General features: G+C 41.7%; 1 protein-coding gene across 2 annotated transcripts in view; it reads right to left on the bottom strand.

Annotated features, from left to right (window-relative positions):
- The window catches only part of fbln1 (fibulin 1), a 32,721-nt gene extending 13,800 nt beyond the window's left edge, over positions 1-18,921 (bottom strand). Inside the window, exons 1-15 of one of the 2 annotated variants that reach the window (XM_069686878.1) lie at positions 18,805-18,921; positions 13,491-13,599; positions 11,785-11,914; positions 8,879-9,038; positions 7,620-7,682; positions 7,442-7,528; positions 7,214-7,351; positions 6,986-7,123; positions 5,357-5,500; positions 4,824-4,949; positions 4,552-4,677; positions 2,865-2,984; positions 2,514-2,645; positions 2,297-2,420; positions 251-1,596 (exon numbers count right to left, since the gene is read on the bottom strand). In XM_069686878.1, the coding sequence (XP_069542979.1) occupies positions 1,215-1,596; positions 2,297-2,420; positions 2,514-2,645; positions 2,865-2,984; positions 4,552-4,677; positions 4,824-4,949; positions 5,357-5,500; positions 6,986-7,123; positions 7,214-7,351; positions 7,442-7,528; positions 7,620-7,682; positions 8,879-9,038; positions 11,785-11,914; positions 13,491-13,599; positions 18,805-18,859 (2,034 nt within the window). In that variant the 5' untranslated portion in view covers positions 18,860-18,921 and the 3' untranslated portion in view covers positions 251-1,214. Of the gene's footprint in view, positions 1-250; positions 1,597-2,296; positions 2,421-2,513; positions 2,646-2,864; positions 2,985-4,551; positions 4,678-4,823; positions 4,950-5,356; positions 5,501-6,985; positions 7,124-7,213; positions 7,352-7,441; positions 7,529-7,619; positions 7,683-8,878; positions 9,039-11,784; positions 11,915-13,490; positions 13,600-18,804 lie in introns of those variants that run through there. The other variant, XM_069686877.1, reaches the window with a different exon arrangement.
- Between the last annotated feature and the right edge of the window lie 1,971 nt (positions 18,922-20,892).

Genomic DNA, 20,892 nt, shown 5'->3' with positions numbered 1-20,892 from the left:
GTGGAAGTAAGAAGCAATAAAAAGCCCAATCGGGGTCATTTTGACTTGACTTTGGAAGCGTGGAGCTACTTTATGGACTTAAAAAGTAGTGAAATTCTTGGTATCCGCACAAACAGTCTCAAACTAAAGGGTTTGGCTTGTAGATGTTACATTTGTTGGTTACTCCGCAGATTGAAAAAACTTTAAAATCATCAGGAAACTTTACCAACCAATAATAACTAATAATGTTATCAATAAAGATGCTAGTATGTGGGTTTAAAGACCTTGTGTGCAGGTTTTTAAAAGACATTTAGTTAATGTTTTTATACTCAGATGATCAAAGACTGTAAATAAAACTTTAAAAGCATGCACCATTTGATTCCCCCTTCATCCACGCTGCTGGAATAATAGTAATATAAAACCATGTGAGAAAATGTTCATCCCTCCATCTGTGATCTCGCCCTCACATTCCAGCTGCTGCCTTTGCTGCATTTGATTAAACCCCACAATGCACCATGATCAAGAACTGGATTTGACTTGAACATGTGTTATTTCTATTTCAGTTTTAATAGAAAACTGTTCATCCAACACATAAACCATAAAATACTGCAAAACGTCAGACTTTATCATGCGACCATCATCAGATTACACTCAGTTGTAGGCAGACTCGGGACTTTACCACTGTAGTGTTTACCCTGACCTAGAACGCCACCTAGCGGCTATCACGATGCCTTACCTCCAAGACGATACATTCAGTTGGACCTCATTTATACTGCTGAACAATGATCCTTAATTCTAGTGTTAAAAGGTTGATTATGTCGATGTTAACATACTAAAGAATTGCGCTTCTGATTTTGTGTGTTGATTAGATTTTTGTATAAGCACTCTTAAAAATGATGTGTCATCTTTAACACGATAATCAGGCCAGTGGTCGAGACAGTTTACTCACAATATAATCGCATAAATCCATGAGTGAAAGAAATATAAGTGTTAATTAGTTAAATACTGGTGTTATAATGATCACTAACAGGATATCATCATTTATATATACCTGCCATTACCATCTATTCAGGTGAAAAAGTGTAAACTATACATTTTCCTTTGTAAAAACAAACAGAACTCTACTTTACTGTCAGCATTTTGTGCAGATTTTTCAATAACTTTTTGGTGCTTTTAAAATGACACATCATTTTTAAGAGTGTAGTAGCTCATTTAACCCTTTATAACTCCTGTCTTTATTCTAATAGAGGATTGTAAGGAACTCTGGGCTCATCCTGGGTAACAAACACCAGCACTTTAGCAAGGTAAGTACTAAGCATGCCGTAGCGACGCAGCCTTAGCTCCAGAGACAGATCAAAGTCCTGCGGCTGGCTGATGAGCTTCGCCACCGACATCACGCCGCCGGTGGGCACCCGCTCCGTCTTGAAGAAACTTCCGTCATTGCCGTCGACGATAGCTATCTGGATGTCATCACCGGGAATGGTATGGGAGGGGCCCATGCGGAAGATGTTGGTGAAGACGGGGATGTTGGTGGGGAAGGTGAGGTAGTAGTAGGTTATTCTCATGGGCATGGCCAGGCACTCAAGAGACCCATTGCAAAGCAAGCGTTCGCATCGACTGCAAAGAGAAAAAGGTGTGGAGGGGGGGGGCAGGACAGGACAGGACGAGACAAGACAGAACAAAACAGGCACAGAGAGAAAGAGAAAGAGAGACCAGGTGTAAATTTCATTTGCCGTGCATGGCATGCAGTGGAGGGAACATCCGTCTGCAGCGTAAAACTTCACAGGCCAGTCGTGGTGTCCTCATGCAAAGAGTTCTGTCACTGGGTGATCATACACAGCCTCTACTCAAACTGAGCCGATGAGAAAATATCCATGTGCACTTCATCATTCTAAAACAACATGCTACAGCCAAATCTCTTCTGAGGTCATTGCAGCTTTGTGCAAACTGGACATGCAGAGCATTGATCCATACTTATGAATGAGGGTCAGTTTAAAAGGCCTGACAGTGTTTAAAGTTTCAGAGCATTGATAGAAGGATCATTGAGACTGAGCTCTGTGAGTGTTTTCTGTGCATGTTTGTATTTTTAATTGATCAGTATTGTTGTAATATTTAGGTTAGCCAACAAGTGCAAACTCACTGCAACAGCCCAAAAGATTTCCATCAGGAAAAACAGCTTCTGAATCTGTCTCTCCTCATGAAAAACTTCTGGGCCTTACATTGCATTTGCCCTAGTCGGCCACCGTACATATTGCTATAAAGATAGGCGACACATTTAACTTGTGTCTGTGCGTCCTGTGCAAATTGAGATACTCACGTCTCTCCAACACGTCGGAAGTTGCTAGGACAGTCAAAGGACAAGCATCTGAATCCTCCCTGTACATTAAAGCAGCTCTGACTCTCTGTGCATGTGTGTGTTCCTGTCACACATTCATCAACATCTGGGAGACAAAAAAAAGAAGCGGGATAATGTTTCAGAACATTAAAAAAATACTTATTTTAGGAATGACATAGGTCATGATGTGTAAAATTACCCTGACAGCTGCGCCCATTAGAAGCCAAGGTGTAGCCACTGACGGGACAGGAACAGTGGAAGCTGCCGGGAGTGTTGTGACAGCGATAAGAGCAAATATGACCTCCAGTGGGCAGAGCGCACTCGTCTATATCTAAAAATGTCACAGAGACAGATACAGACAAGTCAAACCAAACGGGTACTTTATCTGCTTGAAAACAGAAGTTTCTTCTGTTTCACACTCTTGCTAAAAAATACAAACCTAGAGCTGAATAAGACAAACTGTCTGACTCTTTGAAACACAGAGAAAAAGGTGAGATATTTTTGTTCTGTACTCCTTGAAGCTCCTGTTATCAAAGTGGTTTCATTTTACCTTCACAAGTCATGCCATCGATGTCACTGAGCTGGAAGCCACGGCGACAGTAGCACTGGTAGGAGCCGTACACGTTAGCACACTCTTGGCTGCATGGATTTGTCTCACATTCATTCAAATCTACACAAAGACAGAAATGCTTAAGGACCATAAGGAAGTAAAAGATAATGGTTTATTTACAAGTACACCTCAGAGTTGACATGAAATGACCCTGTACCTGCAGAGAGGTGGATACTCTGTTGTCTATTATAATACATACTACTTTAACACTTGGTTTTCATGCAAACTGGTTACATGGAATGGGCTGAAATCTATTAGATTATGAATAGAGCATGATCATAAGTGCCTTATGGTTGTTTTTCTACATTAAGGGGTGGCTGGCAATTGTAAGTTTTACCACAAGGATCAGTCATATGCTGTCTGCTCTGTTAAGGTACAGTCGTGCATTATTTAAGTCAGACTTGAATGCCAGTTTCCATCTTAATAAAAGGCATTAACCTTGCAAATCATTAATTAAGTTACATTTTTAATTAAGTTGTGTTTTATAAATATTATAGGATGTTCTGAATTAACCAACCAAGCTTGGAGCCATAGCAGGAAGTAAAAAACACGTGTCAGCTGTGATCAAAGCCAAAAAGGTTGTCGACCTCAGAAGTGCACAGGGCTTTCTATTGATTTAGTCACTGGGAATACAGCATATGCACAGTAAGACCTAGAGCAGTGGTTCTCAACGGGTGGGTCGGGACCCAAAACTGGGTCGCAGAACTGTTTTCAGTGGGTCGCAGATGTGTGCTTAAGAAAAAGTGCTGCGCTTTTATTTTGAAGGATATGGGTTTCATATGACTTGCGTGCAGTAGTAGTGTAGTTTATTCACACTGCATGTATCCACTGATTGGCTACAGTTACATTTACATTCATGAAGCTTGATGAACCTGACTGTAGTTGCATTTCTGTTTTATTATTTCACTATTTTAGTTTATTTCTGTTAGAAAAAGCTGTAAAATGAATATTTTCCTCTTATGCGGGACCACCTGCTGCTCATTTTGCTTGACTATTACACTGTTGTGTTTTGTGAAGCTGACTTACTGTGATATTCTCAGGTCCAAACTGCACCATTTTTGATTAAATAAATTTAAGTGGTTGAAAATGTTAAAAAATTTGGGTCGAGATTTTTCATTAAAGAGCGGGTATTATGCTGTTTCACATTTTAAGACATATATCTGTAGGTAAAAGTATGTTGGAGTAATCCCCAGGCTTCTCAGCTCAGTCTGCAGGCTGCTATGAACGCCAGGTTTCACATAGTTTTGTCTACATGTTGCACTTTGTGACCTCAGCAGGCTTCAGAGAGCTGGCCAATCAAAGGAAATTGGGCTTGTATGGGCGGGGTTTCTTAAAGGGACAGAGCCGACTCGAGTCGTTTCAGGCAGAGGCTGTATGAGGGCCTGCACAGAGCACCAGTATGAGAAAAATGAGGAGTTTTTTAACTGTAAATTATGCTAAGCTACTCCACTGGTATCACAGAGTGAAATATGAAGCTTGAAATTAGCATAATACCCTAACCCTAACCCCCTTTAAGGAGGTGGTGGTGGGTCCTGAGGCTAGATCAGGTGAGAACCACTGCCCTAGAGTATACACAACACATAGCGTATAAACATGTCAATTATCTCGACTGAGATTTTTGTCCTACCATCACAATTCCTGCCATCAGCCATGAGCTTGAAGCCGGTGGTGCAGCTACACTTAAAGGATCCCAGAGTGTTCTCACACTTATGAGCACACAGGCGGCCCGGATAGTGCCTGCATTCATTGATATCTAAAACACAAATACACCACAGTAAGAAGCTGAAATGATGACAGAAACACCTTGTACACATTTCGACCAGCACTAGTAGAGATAAATAAACTATGTTCTATTAAACTGCACAGACACTTAGATTAAATCATCCAGGGAGAACTTACCCTCACAAATCCTGGTGATGCTGTTGAAGATGTAGCCGGGCTCACACTCGCAGCGGTAGGAGCCCACCAGGTTGATACAACCGTGACCTGAACAGACCTTTTCAGGACCCTTACACTCATCAATATCTGCAGAGAAGGATGCACACATCAGTAAACACCATGATGTGAACCTCATTTACATCCCCATTTATATGTGTGTATTTCGGCTGTTCATACCTGCATGCATCACAGTCTAAATATACTATACATTATTATATTACTAAATTTATTCACTCTCTTTTTACAAGCTGTTAAACCATAATAGTATATTTATTTATTAGTGCAGCGCCTTTCTAATATGTTGTTCCTTTCTTTCCATATTTGTCTACATGTTTACTACAGTATTATTCTATTACTATATTTTTACTTCTTCACTTTACATCTTATTTCTTCAATTCTTCTGTTACTCATAGCATGATCTTTTTTAATTATTGTTTGATAATTTTTGCAGTGAGCTTTGTTATCTGGGATTGGTCTTTTTATTTCAGCCGCACCAACACAGCGCGTGCCCTCGTCGTTGAGGTGGTAGCCTCGACCACAGTTCACAGAGTTCCTCTGGCAGGTGTAGGAACCCACTGTGTTGATACAGATCTGCCCTCGATTGCACGGAATTTCCTTGGTGACACATTCATTGATATCTGAAAACACACACATTACATTATGAAAACATTGTACTGGTTACACAAAAACTGGAATAAACAATTTGTAAAAGTAAATTTTGTCCTAAAGGTGGCTTTTAACAAAGATGACATTATAATCTAGGGAATCTGTTAGTCTCACTAGTAGATTATTTATATTAGCAAAGAGATATTTGGTAACGATTGATATTAAGGTCCTTGTAATAAGCGTTTGTTAATAGGTAATGAGGCCCTTAGAAGTCCTTATAGATGCTTATTAACATTAAATAGATGTTAATAAGACTATATAAGTGTTAATAATAGTATCAGAATCTTGTACATTGTTTGATTATAAAACATTTATGAGCACTTATAAGAAAATTAATTTATATAATGCTTAAAGGAGCAATTCGCCGCTGTCAGTCAAAGTCGATAGAAGTAATAATATTTGAAATTGGCGCCATAGCTGTGGAGAAAGTTGTACAGCTCGTGGTTTCGCCCATTCTACATTCCTACAACACCCAGCATGCATTGCGCCCCTCCCTCTGAAAGGAACGGCCCGGCAAGAGACGCTGGAGTGATATCCTACCATTTTCGCTGCAGGCAATGGCACAAAGCGGTACAGAATCAGAACTACGACGAGAATATACCGGTGGATCTTCCAAAAAAACGGGTCTGCAGTCGACATTTCAAACCTGACGATTTTGAACAAGACACAACATCGGAGGCGGACGTCCTAGATTGAGGAAGTGTAGTTTAGCAAGCTCCGGCGGACGTACTCTGGCGGAGGTTTTCCAGGGCACATTGGAGAAGCGGATAGCGTCCTCCAAAGGCACAGAGCGAAAGTGCATTTTATTTCTACCATAATGGCGTCAGCTCCCCATAATAGCATGATAGGACTGAGGTTGAAAATCGGCGAACTGGCCCTTTAAAAGCATTAATAAAAGTTTAAGTTTCTTATAGCTGTTTATAACGCGAGAACAGTTTCTTATTAAGGTTATTACATTTTTTATTATGCGCTTATTAACAGTTAATTATGCTTTGAACCAGATATTTTGGCCTGAGGGAGACACAAGGAAGTTTACAAAGTATCTGTAGTGTAAAGGGTCCATCCTTGAGGATCCACATTTGTTAATCATGTAATTGATTGTAACTGTAACTTGTAATTTGGCAATCATATTGAATTATTTCTTGTGTTTAAGTGAAAATTTTGGCCACATTTTAGACCTAGAAGAAAGGTCAGGGTGCTCAAAAAATGTAAGATGTCATATAGTGATGAACTCTTCATTTGGATACTTTCATTCAGAGAAAAGGTCAGGGGAAATCATGAGCAGCCATTCTCTCGTAACCAAACACTTTTGAACACTCGTCCAGATTCTGCAGTCTGCACCTATGTATGCACCACTATGCAAAAACTCCTGCTGACCAACAGAAGCATCACTTAAGATTAACTTTTTTGTATGCTCTTGCCGTTGCTTTCAAAGGCTGTTGTAATTCGGTGCTTACCAATGCATTTGCCGAGGGCATCCTGGATATAACCATCACCACACTTCACCTTAGGCTGACAACGGAACGAGCCCTGAGTGTTCTGGCACGCAAACTCTGTGCCACAGTTATGGATGTTGGTCTCACACTCATCAATATCTAGGTAAAGAAATCACAAAAAATTTGCAATAGAGAATACATGTCTGGAATACACAGTAAGAGAATGAAACAGGGGACAGTGTGACTGACCGTTACAGTTGTTGTTGTCAGCGAGTTCATAGCCAGTCCCGCAGCTGACCTCTCTCTGGCAGCGGAAAGATCCCTCCGTGTTGATACAACGCTCTCCTGCACGACAGTTACTGGCTCCCAGCAAGCACTCGTTTATGTCTGTGAGTGTTTGAGAGCAGAGATTCTTTGAAAAGTCGGCAAATAAAACAATTAGATTCAAAGTTTAAGACGAGGAAGGGGACCGCTTACCCTCACAGCTCTTTCCATCTGGTTTGAGTTTGTAGCCTTTGTTGCAGGCGCAGGTGTCATTGCCCACACAGACATGAGCGCATTTCCCTAACAAATCACAAATATGTTAATAATTGATCAATGAAGGCTAAATTATTTTGGTGTAGAAAAGCTTGTTTTCTGTCGCCTCATACTATACCTTTGCAATCATCACTTAATACTGAATTATCTCCAATTTCTGTGTTTTCATCCTGGTTTGGTACTATGAGAGAGAAAAACATGGCTTATATGTTTATATGTACAATTTATGTCTCATACCTTAACCCTTTCTGCCTCTATCTCACATTAAATAGCAGCCATTAGACTTTTAAATATGTCTTGCCCGAAAAGCAATGAATATGTACATCCAACAGGGGGCAGTGTTGCCCAATGTTTGAAACACTAGTGGTGCTTTTATATCCACACTAAATTCCTCTTTTTTACTGTAAAGCACCTCTTCCCACTGATCAAAAATCCCGCTAACACCTGGCTTTTTGGCTTAGTGGTAAATGCTTCAATCAGCATTCAAACCCGGGTTAAATGACTCTGCAGTAGACCTGGGTAATTCTTGCCTCAGCTCCGATCGACATTGATGGGAACACAAAACCTGTGTCGACACGCTAATCTCCGCCCCCTTTCCGGCACGATGCCATGCTCCGTCAGTAACTTCCGCGACTCCTCGTCATCTCAGCTACAAATTCCGCCTGTCTCCGTCCGGGCAGCGCTCGAACATGGTTCCAAATTTGTTGGCGCCGAGTTTGATAAACAGACTGAATGAGTAATAGATACAATAAAGACCTAACCACTGTAACATCTTCACTGTTTACTAACCCTGTGTCCGGCGTGTTTGTGACATCAGACGGTGATGCAGCTGAAAAGACTATACTTCACTGGCAATGGGAAAAAAGGCAATGAGCATTTATTAGCAGGTCTAAAAAACCTGCGTCAACGCACTAATTTTGTTGGAAAAGGGGGTATAAGAAGCAGCCCTAAGACCCTCAAATGTGTTGCTAATATTTACCTCATTCAAAAAATTCAAAGCAATGACTGTACACATCAAACAGGAGGCTGTTTTACCCTGTTTTTGACAACAACAGTGGCGCTTTGATCTACAATTAACGCCTCTATTTTACATTAAGGCCATGAAATATGTTTCTTATTTTATACTCCTTTAATAACTCGACCCGATGACAAAAAACGCACTGACCGATTACATCCAACAGGAGGCAGTGTTAAACTACTTTTACAACACCATTGGCTCTTTGATACCAAATAGTGCTTCCTCCTTATGTTCCTCCTCCATTATTTGGAGCATTATAATGTGTTTGGGCACAGCTCTTCCGGCGTTGAGCTACTTGTTTTCTTTTAGGAATATTAAATATTTAGCCTACTTCATCCTTGTATTATTTTCCCACCCACATTCAGTTTGTCCAGTGGGTGTGGTCTGGTTGTCTGGGGCTCCATACTCGCAGCAGGCCCTGGATACCAGACCACACTGGTAGCCCACCGACAGGTTGTGGTCACAGGGGAGGCCCTGCTCCTGGGCGGCCTTCCCCAGGAGACAACAGTCACAGCACATCTGCAGAACACAGGAGAGAATACAACATAATAAGGTGCATAATACAAACTTAAAGTGAAATCTAATACATTTGCAAAGAAAAGAGAGACTGTCACAGATAATTATTATCACACTAACCAGATTTTAGGATGCTGCTGCTGCTTGCTAAATACTGCAGGCTTTAACACTGAAAAATGGGGGAGGTGTGATTCAGACACAAATCCAGGCTCTCAATCAAGCAGACAGGCAGAAAGGAGTTTGATTGAGAGGACAAGCTGACTGACAGGCCTGAGACAGACTGACAGACAGAAGAGAAGCAGTAAGTCAGTCAGAAGACGGACTGACAGACTGTGATGCGATGACATCATCCCCTACAGCTGAAGCAAACTCTATCAATCATTCTGGCAGCCTGGTGATGTCAGTCAGGGAGGGGGAAGATGAAAGGTGCAGAAGGGGAGGATGGGTGTGTTTGTGTTTCAAATGAAATATAACAATATGTGGTGAATCTGTGTTTGATGGTGACAGCACAAGCGGATGCATGCCTTCAGTCTGTGACATATTAGACTGCTAATGCTTCTCTGTCTGCGTGTGTTTCTGTGTGACCTTGACAAAGTCTTAGAAAACTTTCAGGCTTACAAGCAACTTCTGGATGGGAAAAGCTGGATGTATTTTAGGGTTTGGTATGTATGAAATTTCCTAAACACAGAGAGCGGTTTTAATCTGCTTAAAATACCATATCAGCAGGGTTCCTTAATCAGGGCAGGTCACGTTTGGTCACAACTTGTTAATTCTAGTAAAGTGGTTTAAAACTGATTTAAGGTGCTGTAGTGATGAACCTCGGGAGAATTATCATCCGATTCTGTAGTTCCTCTCTACAGAGATTTAAAGCATCTTTCAGCTCGCTGTTTTGGTTTTCGTTCCCTCTCACTTGTCTCTTGGTTTCAGTTACAGAGGGCAGGTGTTTTTGGCAAAGCTCCAAAAACCCACCTGCCTTGAACTAAACATCAGACATATCCTTTAGCCAAATATATCCCACAGGAGTGAGTGAAAACAGCAAACTGGCATTTAAACCCCTGTAAGTATTGGACCCAGATTGATACATTTGTCTTCTCTGTAAAACACACGGAGGCGGAAAGGTGGGGCGAAGTCGCTTCAGAGGCGTAACAGAGGCGCTGTTTGTTTACACTGCACGTTTTCCCCAACGCCAGAACGCTATTTAAAAACACACACTGGGGCAGCTTTGTGCCAGCGTTGCTTGGTCCAATGTGAAATGACAAAGGTGGCATGAGGACGGAGCTTCATTACGGCACAGAGGCGGAACCGCAGTGTAAAAAAGGCTTCAGATAAACTTAGCTAGCTTGAAATGTAGTCATTAGCAGTAGTAACGTTAACGTTAGTAGTCAGTAGTGAGTTTGCAAAAATTACGATGGCGGTTACAGCTGGCTCGTGCATCTCCAAAGTGGTTGCCATAGGCTGCACATAATGATATGCATAGCGTCACCCCGTCCATTAACGGGATTGGCTCCTTAGGTTTGTGACGTCTCAAACCTGCCAATCTGAAAACGTGTTGTTCAGCCTGTCCTTGGTACACTACAGTTTAAAAGCAGACAGGCCCAGCCATGGAGATGACTGCTGATGTTGTCCCTGATATGTCTTGTAGCACATGAAGAACACCACATGGAGATGTTTAGAAGGTTAAACACTGGATTTTCACTGGAGGGGGTCTTTAACATTTTGGTTTTGTATTTTATCAAAAGACTTTGATAAGTAACACTCTTGTCTTGTCTAGTATCAAGCTGGAGCCAGGAGACGGTTAGCTTAGCTTAGTACAGGGGGCAAGCAGGGGGAATAGCTAGCCTGGCTCTGTGCAAAGATAGCAAAATCGGATTACTAGCATCTCTAAACCTTTGATAATTACAATCATATATCTTGTTTGTTTGTTTACTGGTACTTTTAAAGTGTATTTGTGCATGACTTTTTCATGGCAGGGTCATTTCCCTCTGCGTCTTGTCGTCATGCAAAGCTAAGCTAACCATCTCCTGGCTGTAGCTCAGTTTTTTTAAACTTTTTGTTCTAATGTTACAGATAAACAACTTCCAGTTTTGTGAGAATTTCTGAGCATGGTGGGGAATGATTTATATTTCTTGTAATGTTGTAAAACCCTTTGATACTGTAGTGAAGCAATGTAGAAATAAACACAACTTGGCTATTATTTGATCCAGTAGATGAAGTCATCTCCTTCTCACTTGATCTTTTTGTCTTATTTACTTTATATTTCAGCATGAGCCACCACCCACACTTTACAGCCAATCAAGTGAAGACAAGCCACCCATTGACAATTATCTCATCCATTCGAGAAAGTGCACCGACTTGCATCCCTTTCCGTTCCATATTCTGCCAAGCATTCATCTCTGCGACGTGTTGATATGAAGTATGTTAGAGAATAAAGGGGCACATTCAGGGAAAGAGAAAAAACATAGAAAGCCGAAAAGTGCTCGGATGTGTGCCTGCCAAATTCTGGAGCAAGAGGTGAATTTATAATTTGTCTGACAGCAACAAGCTCCGCTCCTCCCTAGAGTGACATGCCTCATCCTGCTCACGCGCACACACACAATCGCTCTCATCAATCATTTGCCTGCAAAGTGGCTGTCCAGCAGAGTGATATACTGTAATATGATTGAGTAAAGGGAGATTTTCTGCGCACAAGACGATTCGTTTTGCTCTTGCATTCAAACGTATGTGTATGTATGTGCAGGTACAAACACACCTTTGTCGTCTTGGTCTCGCAGGTGTTGGTGAACAAAGAATCGCAGGCTCCTGTGTATTTGGCCATGTTGATGCCAGTGGTGCACATGTTATCCTCTAACACCGCCACACAGCACTGCTCCTGCACTATCCTGTCAGCAAGAAGAAAACACAAAACACAGGCGCCGCATTTATTCCCAGCTCCAGCCGCAACCTCCACTGTGCAGAACAACTCTGCCTTAAAGGGTAGCCTATTAAAATCAGCCTGAGGCACGCCTGATGGGGATCTCAGAGGTGTCACACTAAAAATGCGTGTGAGTGGGCTGAGTCGGTCCTGTGTGAATTCAGAGGTGGGCACTGGAGGTTTATTGTGATTTGCAACACTGACATCACTGGATTGAAACTGGGTTGAGCAGCCCTCCCGGAGGCCTTTGTTCTGCTGTTTTAGACCCTCGTTTATCCAGGATTTCAGTCCCAGGATGTCCACCTCCACATCTCCGTTTTCATGGTGGCTTTTTGAAGGCATAACTCGTATAATAATACCACCAAAACAAACCACTCCCTGAAAATAAGCACGCTGTGTCCTGCGAGAACAGCTGGGTGACTAACAGTTGCCAGTATAAACAGTTTGCGTGGGGTCAGTGACATCACTGGAGAACCAGTTTTTCCTTAGGAATGAGTGTTGACATGTTATTTAGAACATTGCTATAAGAATTAAGGGATTGCAGCTCACCTTGACCTCTGAGCTCCTTGGGAACACAGATCATAACATTTATAACTCCACAGGGATCAATACATTACTGCTTATTACCAACATGGCTGTTTAAATGTCAAAAGCAATATCTGGAACAAGCACACGCCCTCACATGTGCGCAGGATTATGAAAATATCCGTTATTTATTGTAGCTTTTTGATCAGATTCCATTGTGTTGTCCAGCACTTGCTGTCTCTTAATGCAGTCCAATCAGTTAAGCGTGTATGACTGTTTCTGTCTGGCCTCGATCCGTCTCACTGGAATTGTACCTCTCCGCCTCTCCTCCCTCATTTCCAACAAGCCTCTTTATCAACTCTTACCAGAAATCTCTTTCCACATAAACTACTGGGGATCTCAAATTCACGTCAAGGCGCACGCCTCCTCTGCAGAACCTTTTAAGGGCAAAGTCTCTCTCCTGTTTTCCTTCTCTTTTCTCTACCTACTCTTTCTCTCTCATTCTTTTCCCCCTTGGTGTCTGAAGTAATCGTTCAGATTTCCTGTTATTGCGTCTCCCCATCGTCCCTCTATGTCGCGTTTCACCTCTGAGGTATTTCCTGGGTTTCGAAACATCCTCTCTTTGGACCCCCCCTTCAACTTTCCCTCCACAAACCTCTGCCCTTTTCCTCTCTTCCCCTCACCACTATAATTTAGACAAATTTGGGATCACTGAGGGTGGCTATGGTGAATGTGTTTGCCATCAGCATTCACAGCAGCAGATCTCACCAGCTTAAGGGACCTGAACCTGTGGCAGCACACCTTCTAGTGTTACCAGCAGACCTGTTATTATCCCATCACAATTACTGCTTCCTGCTCTCACGTGAAGTGTATAATGTGCCTGGAGATTTATGGGAGTGAGGTAAAGCAATCTTATATTAAGGACCCACAGATCTGACTAAGCCCCAGGCAAATCTTGATGTAGATGACGTATAGATTTTCAATCAATGAGAGCAAAGTGGCAGATGACACCTGCTTACATGCATGTGGATGACTCCGAGATGAGAGGGGCGGACGCACAGTCTTGGTTTTCATTGGCCCGCTTTTGTCCATCCTTACAGCAGTCCTCTGTCGAGATTTTCACTGCTCCTAGGGACAAGAACCACACAGAGCATGTTGATGAAAAAGTGCACATCCTGATTACTGTGGACTGCCAAAAGAACATTTTCTAATCTGGTTGTTTCTGTTTTGAAGCAGTGAGGGGACCCACTCTTACATCATCACTGTGTTGACCCCAGATGCAGCAATTGAATTTAACACACCTGCATGCACTCAAGATGATTACAGTAATAATCTTGAAGATTTTAAATTAAATAAATGTTTGATAATCTATCGCAGAATAGACTGGGGGTCTGTGGCGACTTCTGCAGAAAAAAATAACAAGCAGCGCACAGTTAGTGACGATGTTTTCCATCACCCAGCAGTGGTTGGTCTGTCAGAGAGGGTAGGCGGAGCTAAGCGGCTGCTTTTCCAGTCTCTGCAGGTGTTGCAAGTAAACAGTAGTCTACTATGGCTGAACAAACAAAGGAAAGATTGATGACTACAGATACAACTTCAACAATAAGTGAAAATCCAAAGAAAAAGAAACAAATTCGATGCTCAGATGAAGACAAACAGTCTAAAAAGGAAAGCGACCGTCAGCGAGGAAAATCAAGAGTTACAACCGGAGCCAAGTGTGCTCCTGCAATTACCGTTTACCACCATAGGTGCCGCCAAAGAGAATGAAACTGAGATCTTTGCGATTATAACTTTCACACACTCATCTTGAGACTTGTCTTGCCCTTTAAGCTGAACATGAATAGTTGAATATATATCATGGCATACTAGTTATAAGCATAATGTAATAAGTGTGTTCTGTATAAAAGGAGTAGACGTAGCTTCTTGGCTTTAGAAGTGAAGCCCATGTGGATGTTGCTTGAACCTGCACTTTTCTAATTCCCCCAGTAGGGGGCGACTTCTCAGGTTGCCACGCCCAATTACATGAAACCAGATGAGAAAACAACCCAACTTCTTAGTTGATTTATTACCTCCGAAAACGTTTTCCTGATGGGCTTGTGGTCTAATTTTAATTGCCAGTTTTTTTCATCGCAGCATGACATTCATGTTGAGTAAAATTGAGTATAAAGCAGCATATGCTTTATTGCCTGGCTACCTGTGACTGACAAGTCCCACAGCTCCCTTTAAACCAGGATAAAGATGTAGCAAATCATATCATCATATCCACGTTGTCGTAAGAATATTGTCACTTCTGACCCCAAAAAAACAAGATGGCGATGGCACAAATGCAGAACTTCAGGCTTCAGAACAGAAGTTCAAAAACCAATTGGTGACTTCAAGGTGGCTACGTCCACTTCTTTTACACAGTCTGTGGTTATGGCCATTATTTCCTTGACAAACACGTTTTAATTTGGCAAAAATAAATCATGACGACCGACACACCGTTGCTTTGTCCTCTGAGATAAACCGTTCTTAAGATGGAAAAAACTAATTTCATGATCCGTCTGACAAATTTAACTGCCTGTAGGCATTATTTTTGCCAAAGACAGTGAATGATAGATATGTTGTCGCAGACACAAGACGAGCTATTTGCCTGGAGCACGACCAGCTCTGTGGTAATCTGGCTGTTTATTCATGTGGATTAGAGAGCGTGGAATGTCTCGACTCTGTAAACAATCAACCGTCACAATCACATAAAGTGCATTCATCCGTCTGTGGTTTCTGTGTGATTTGCCAAACGTGAAATGGCTTTGGCAGATCGGTTCCTTAGACATTTTTTGCCTTCGGCTCAAACCGGGATCAGTGCGTCAATTTGTTATTAACAAATAGTCCTTGGAGAGAAAAAAGAGAAACAAAGTCCCTGTGAAAGACATTTTGTTGATTCATTGTAATGGAATACCGCTTGTTGCTGGTTAAACTGAATTCTCTGAATTAACAGGGAATAGTGATTGTGAAATGCCCTGAACAAATCCATGTGTTAGAGACAGAGCGTCTGCCGTGAGAAGTCTCGCAAGGATCTACAACGTCAGATAAAATGTAGATTAGGTGGGGAGGACAAGTGTCTGGAAGAGCAGTACTCAGTTTCGTAAATTTGCTGCCTTCTCCCAGAGGGACAGGAGGAATTTTATAATAACCATTAAATCAAATATGACACAAGAGCAGGAATAGTCATCATTACAAACAGTTTTCTGCATTGGTGAACGTAAAAACTCTATGCAAGCAGTGCTATAAAACTTTCAATTTCTCAGAATTGTTTGCAGACCTCTATAAACCCAGAACTAAGTATAACAGTGTGCTAAAGAAAGTGAGTCATATCTACAGGAAAACAAAGCACATAATCAAATCTTTGTGAGCATTGCTACTACACGTAAGATGATCCACCTGGCAGAAAGAGTAGATATGGGCTGAGGATTTATTATGAGACACATTAGCTGACTCACTTCTTGTGGAAGTCTGGCATATCCCAGAATGCTCTGGCCAATAAACCTTGTAGCAGCTGGATGAAATGAGATGGCATTTTAATAGCTTTTCACATGGGACTACCAAGTAGGTCCTCTCAAAGTCTCTGCCTGTCTCTAAATGTTAAAGACAACAAGTTTGAATAGGCTGTTCCAACGAGACTGCAATGAAAATAGTTGCTTAATAATATGGATAAATTATTGCAGTGAGAGCCTCATATAAAGGTGTTAATGACATGGAGAGCAGTTCTTCCAGCTCCCAACTCTGTGCAAGTTGTCAGAGTTTTTGATTTTGACTTTTACCTGTAGCTAACATCAAAAAAAAGTTCCAATGAAAATTTGTAGTATAATATTATTAACTATCAGCTGTCGACTATACGACTAACCATGCATGAATGTCATGAGTGCTAAAAACAAGCTAACGTGCTTGTTTAGCTAACGTTAACAGAAGCTAGGCTTGTAGCCTCTCCTGACGTCATGTGTCTGTTGACAATTGTTGATTTTTATCATAAAACTTCTTTTTTCTGTGTTTAAAAAAGTTTTAATTATCATCACTACAGATTTTAAAAGAAATACAGCCTCAAGATGTGCAACTTGGATACGGTGAAATCAGACTTTGTGCTAGCTTTGACAAACGTCTTTGCTAGCTGCTAGCAAAGACGTTGTAACTTTTTGCTTTGCTGCTCTAAAACAGGAGTTGTTAGTTACAGCCGGAATATATATTATTGCTGTCTAGGCTACTGTTTTGGAGAAGAGGAAACAAGTATATTTTGTGGGAGGCTAGTAACCACGGTGTTGGATCAGTGGTACAGGAGTACTTGCTGACAGCCACATTTCAGGTCGTACCCGAGGGATTTTGAAAGCTGGTTTCGGAACAACTCTACTGACATCCACTTGTCTAAATGCCACATTTGTATTGATACTGGAAAGGCATAAAGAGCACCTCTCTGGATTCACAAAAAACTAATCTCAAAAACATTTTCTCTCCAGGGACGCAGCACGTGTTTTTAAATGACAGGTCTCAAACCATAACGGCTCCCACTTCTCTGTGCTTTAGCTTTCTCTCCTCTGCTGCTCTCTGCTAGCTGATAACTAACTCTAACCCACTAGGCATCACAGACGCCACCACTGTCTGCTGCTCTGAAAACCTAAATTGAAAGACCAGAAGTGCTTTAAAAACTCTGTGAGCTGTTTTATCAAAAGAGGCAAACCAGCCGCAGCCATGGTTCTCTGTGATGCATTGTCTATGTGGAGGGGGCTGATTTCCATCTTGGATGGCGCTGCTGGTTGTGAGGGCCATTCTGTCTTGGCAGAGCAGCGCATGGCTTGCCTGCGTCTAGACGCCTCATGTAAACAAGGCTTAATGATCCCACTGGTGGAGCTCCGCCTAGACCGAGTAGATGGCCCTAGCCAGACATCACAACAACAGTGTGTATTTAGAGGGTTCCGTCAATCTCAATGGTACAAAAAAGCTGTTTTCAGTCTGTCTCTATCTTTCTATCTATCTATCATCTACCTTGATAACAATTCTGATACCTAGACTAGATACCTAGAACCTCTGATACTAGTGCGATTAAAATAATCTACATAAAACTGGTGAAGCCCTGTGATTGACTGGTGATCAGTCCAGGGTGTAATCCAGCCTCTCGCCCAATGACAGCTGGGATCCAGCCCCCCCTGCGACCCTGAACAGGATAAGCGGTATAGATAAAACACTTTTTGCAGACATTTTTCTAGCTTTGATTTACATTACACTCTCGTCTAGCCCTGCACTTATTTGTTATTGTCACAGGATAATCTACCGTAAAACAGTTGATTGTTTGGGGGATTATTTGGGTATGGTATCATAATGGTGCATTGATTGACATACTCACGATACCCAAAACAGCATTTTAGGCTGTATCGAATGACGATACAATATCTATCTAGCTAACTACCTCGCTATGTCTACATGACACAGAAGGGTACTTCTGGGAGTTTGAGTTGTTACTTGACCTGTGACATAACCCCCACCATAGAAGGCAGCTTAAAGAAACGTACCCCCACTGACTGTGAAAACTGCCCCATGTGTGACCAGGGGACCATGAGGGTTTAGACATGGCTCATACCATGCCTGGGTGACCCTGCTGTGGACACTTGAGTATAAATCACACCTCTCTGTCTCTCCTGGTGAGATGCTGGTCGTTCTGCCATAGCATCACAGCATACCAGGGCACTTGGCCTTTGACTTGCAGAAAGTAAGACGCCATGGGCGGTAAGAACTCTTACTTACAAATCAAGTGAGTAGGCTATTTTAATGTCATGTAAGCCTTTCTTTCACCTCTGACGGCATACACTAAATTAAATGAATTAAAGAGAGAACTTAGGACACAGTTTACCTTATGATATGACATTTTCAAGTTAAATCAGCTATCTGCATTTTGTCCTAACACATGCAATGTGCAGTTTATAGTTTAGTTAGTTTTAGCAGTTTATAGCAGCGAAATTACGTCTTGCTACAGACACAATAATAAAACGCTTCTAAATAGGTCATTGTGATGTGTTATTACATGCATTGTCATGAAATAATGGGAAATTTGAGCCCTACTTCATTTCAAGTCAGACCTGCAACACTTTGAAGCACTCAGCTCGTTACACTGTGCTTTCATCACATGCCCCAACTAGTCCTATGGCAGATTCATCACCTCCCTGGGTCTCACTCTTTGCCAGTTTCACTCATGGAAACATCTTAAATACATTCATGTAAAACTGATCGTTTAGTCTCACTTTCACCAGCATTATTCGGCTAACCTAACTAAAATCGTAACGCAGTAGAGTTCTCGCAAAGAAGGTAACTTACCTTGGCCAAGGACAACTCCGAACAGAGAGCAGAGCAGCACCACACACGGACCCATTGAATGAAAGGAGATTCAACTACAAACTGAAAAAAACACGAAAAGTTTTCAGCCTTGCGATGCTGGTTAATCTGCAGGAGGTGTGAATAAACAGCAGAGCTCCTTTGAAAAACAAAACCGGAGTCCGAGGCAGGGAGGTGGATGTGATGGAGTTGAGTGAGTCGCAGTTGCAGCGTGACTGCAGGAATGAGCGTCTAATTATGGCACAGTGAGGGGCGGGCTGAGGCCACAGACACCGACGACTTAATGCTAATCAAATCAGCTTTTTTTCATAATGAACTCCAAATGAAAGTCATTAATCATGAGCTCATTTGCAGTTTGTTATAATTAAGAATATAACATGGCTGACATTTATATGAGGACTTAAATATTATAAGTTATAATACACCAGAGGGGACTTTATACTTTATTTTATTCCTATAACTCTGACAGGAATGTTTATACAGAGGGCCTATCCTTCTAAAATATTTGATATGATTGATTCATTTATGCGTGTTGGAAAGTGTAAGACCTGAAATACTACCTTGGGAGATGTGGGCTGCCATCATTTTTATTGCTGGCTGCAGGAGGACTTGAAGTGTCTTCAGGCTACTGTGCTGTAAGGTATGCATGCACACATGGAAATTGTCTTCCCATGAGTGGCAAAATGGACTTTTTCTGTCTGTGACTAATGACTGTGCTGATTACTCAACATCTGGAGCCAGTTTTGGGGTATTTTAAAAATCTGTTGTGGCTATGTCCAGACTGTATAAGCATCGAGACCTTTTGGATATCTCAGTTACAGGAAATATGGGGAAACAAAACAAAGATATTTTCTCTGCCACTGTCTGCAACTAACTTTGTTTACTTACTACTATCTTCAAATATATCCATTTATACTGTTTCTGCACAGTGGCATTACCGTAAAGGTCCCACTTCTGAGCCTATTTTTCTCTTAGGTTACTAAAGCTTGCAGCTGCACCAAAGAAAATGAGGCATTTTCCCGCAAAGTTAATGAATTAAAGCTTTTGTAACACTGCCACAGATGTGGGCTCACCATCAGCCAAAGTGATCATGAACTGTGAGAAGGGTGCTGGGTATAAACAAGCCACAGACGCACACACACGAGTCTACCAGAGTTGGCAAGAAGTGCAGAAATAATTGCTAGACTGCATTATAAACATTTTGTACCAACTAAGGCCCTCTGCAAATTCAATCAGTCTGCTGACTCTGGGCATGGTGACAGAGAGAGGTTAAATGATCGTCTAATCAGAGCCATATGTCTCCACCACCGGTCTAGCCGGTCTAGAAACATCACCAAAGACTCGATATCAGGACACCACAGACATACAGGAAAGCCCACAAGTATATGGCAGTTATAAATGGGTAACTGGTCTGTTAAAGTGCACTGTGTGACGAGTGGTGTCTCAATCTCTGCGCTCCCCGGTCCACCACAGTCTGCGCTTTCTGTTGGTTATTGCTCTGTTTACAGTCTTCCTCTAAGACCACATTTTAATAGACCATAACAGTGTTTTGAATGTTTTGGCCCGTTAAAATGCATAATAAACATTTATTAATGTTTTTGTTGTACCTTCCAGACAGTCTCTCTCCATTTGGGGTATTTAAAGTGGGGATATAAGTTTGGGTTTTATGTTATTTATCTTCCTTATTCAAACAATACAACTGCCTTTTGCAATACTGGCATACAGGATTCAATTGTTCTTATAAAACCTCTTAGAAAAGCATCCCACTGTGGTGTAAAATGAGCTTGGAGAGGACTTGCTTGGGTAGGTAATCCATCACAATAAACTTGTCTCTTTTCTGTCTTTTGCTTGGTACGATTGTAATAAATATAGAGGAGGATGCAAAACCACTTTCATGGTCCAGAAAACATTTTTAACTGCAAAGTAGGACCTCTAGGTGAAGACTTCCTGCAGACATCTATCAGTCAAGGATGTGGCAACCCCCTTAGTGATCTCACAGTTATCACAACAACAAAGAGCACCCCTACATGCCTGTCCTGTCCTTTATCTTATCTTTGCTTTAGTGCAATG

Source organism: Semicossyphus pulcher, unplaced genomic scaffold (genome assembly GCF_022749685.1).
Source record: "Semicossyphus pulcher isolate SPU_LCO1_2020_fin unplaced genomic scaffold, fSemPul1.0.p SCAF_8, whole genome shotgun sequence".
NCBI lineage: Eukaryota > Metazoa > Chordata > Actinopteri > Labriformes > Labridae > Semicossyphus > Semicossyphus pulcher.
Note: the sequence above shows the minus strand (reverse complement) of the source record. Positions and strands in the feature narration are given on the sequence as shown.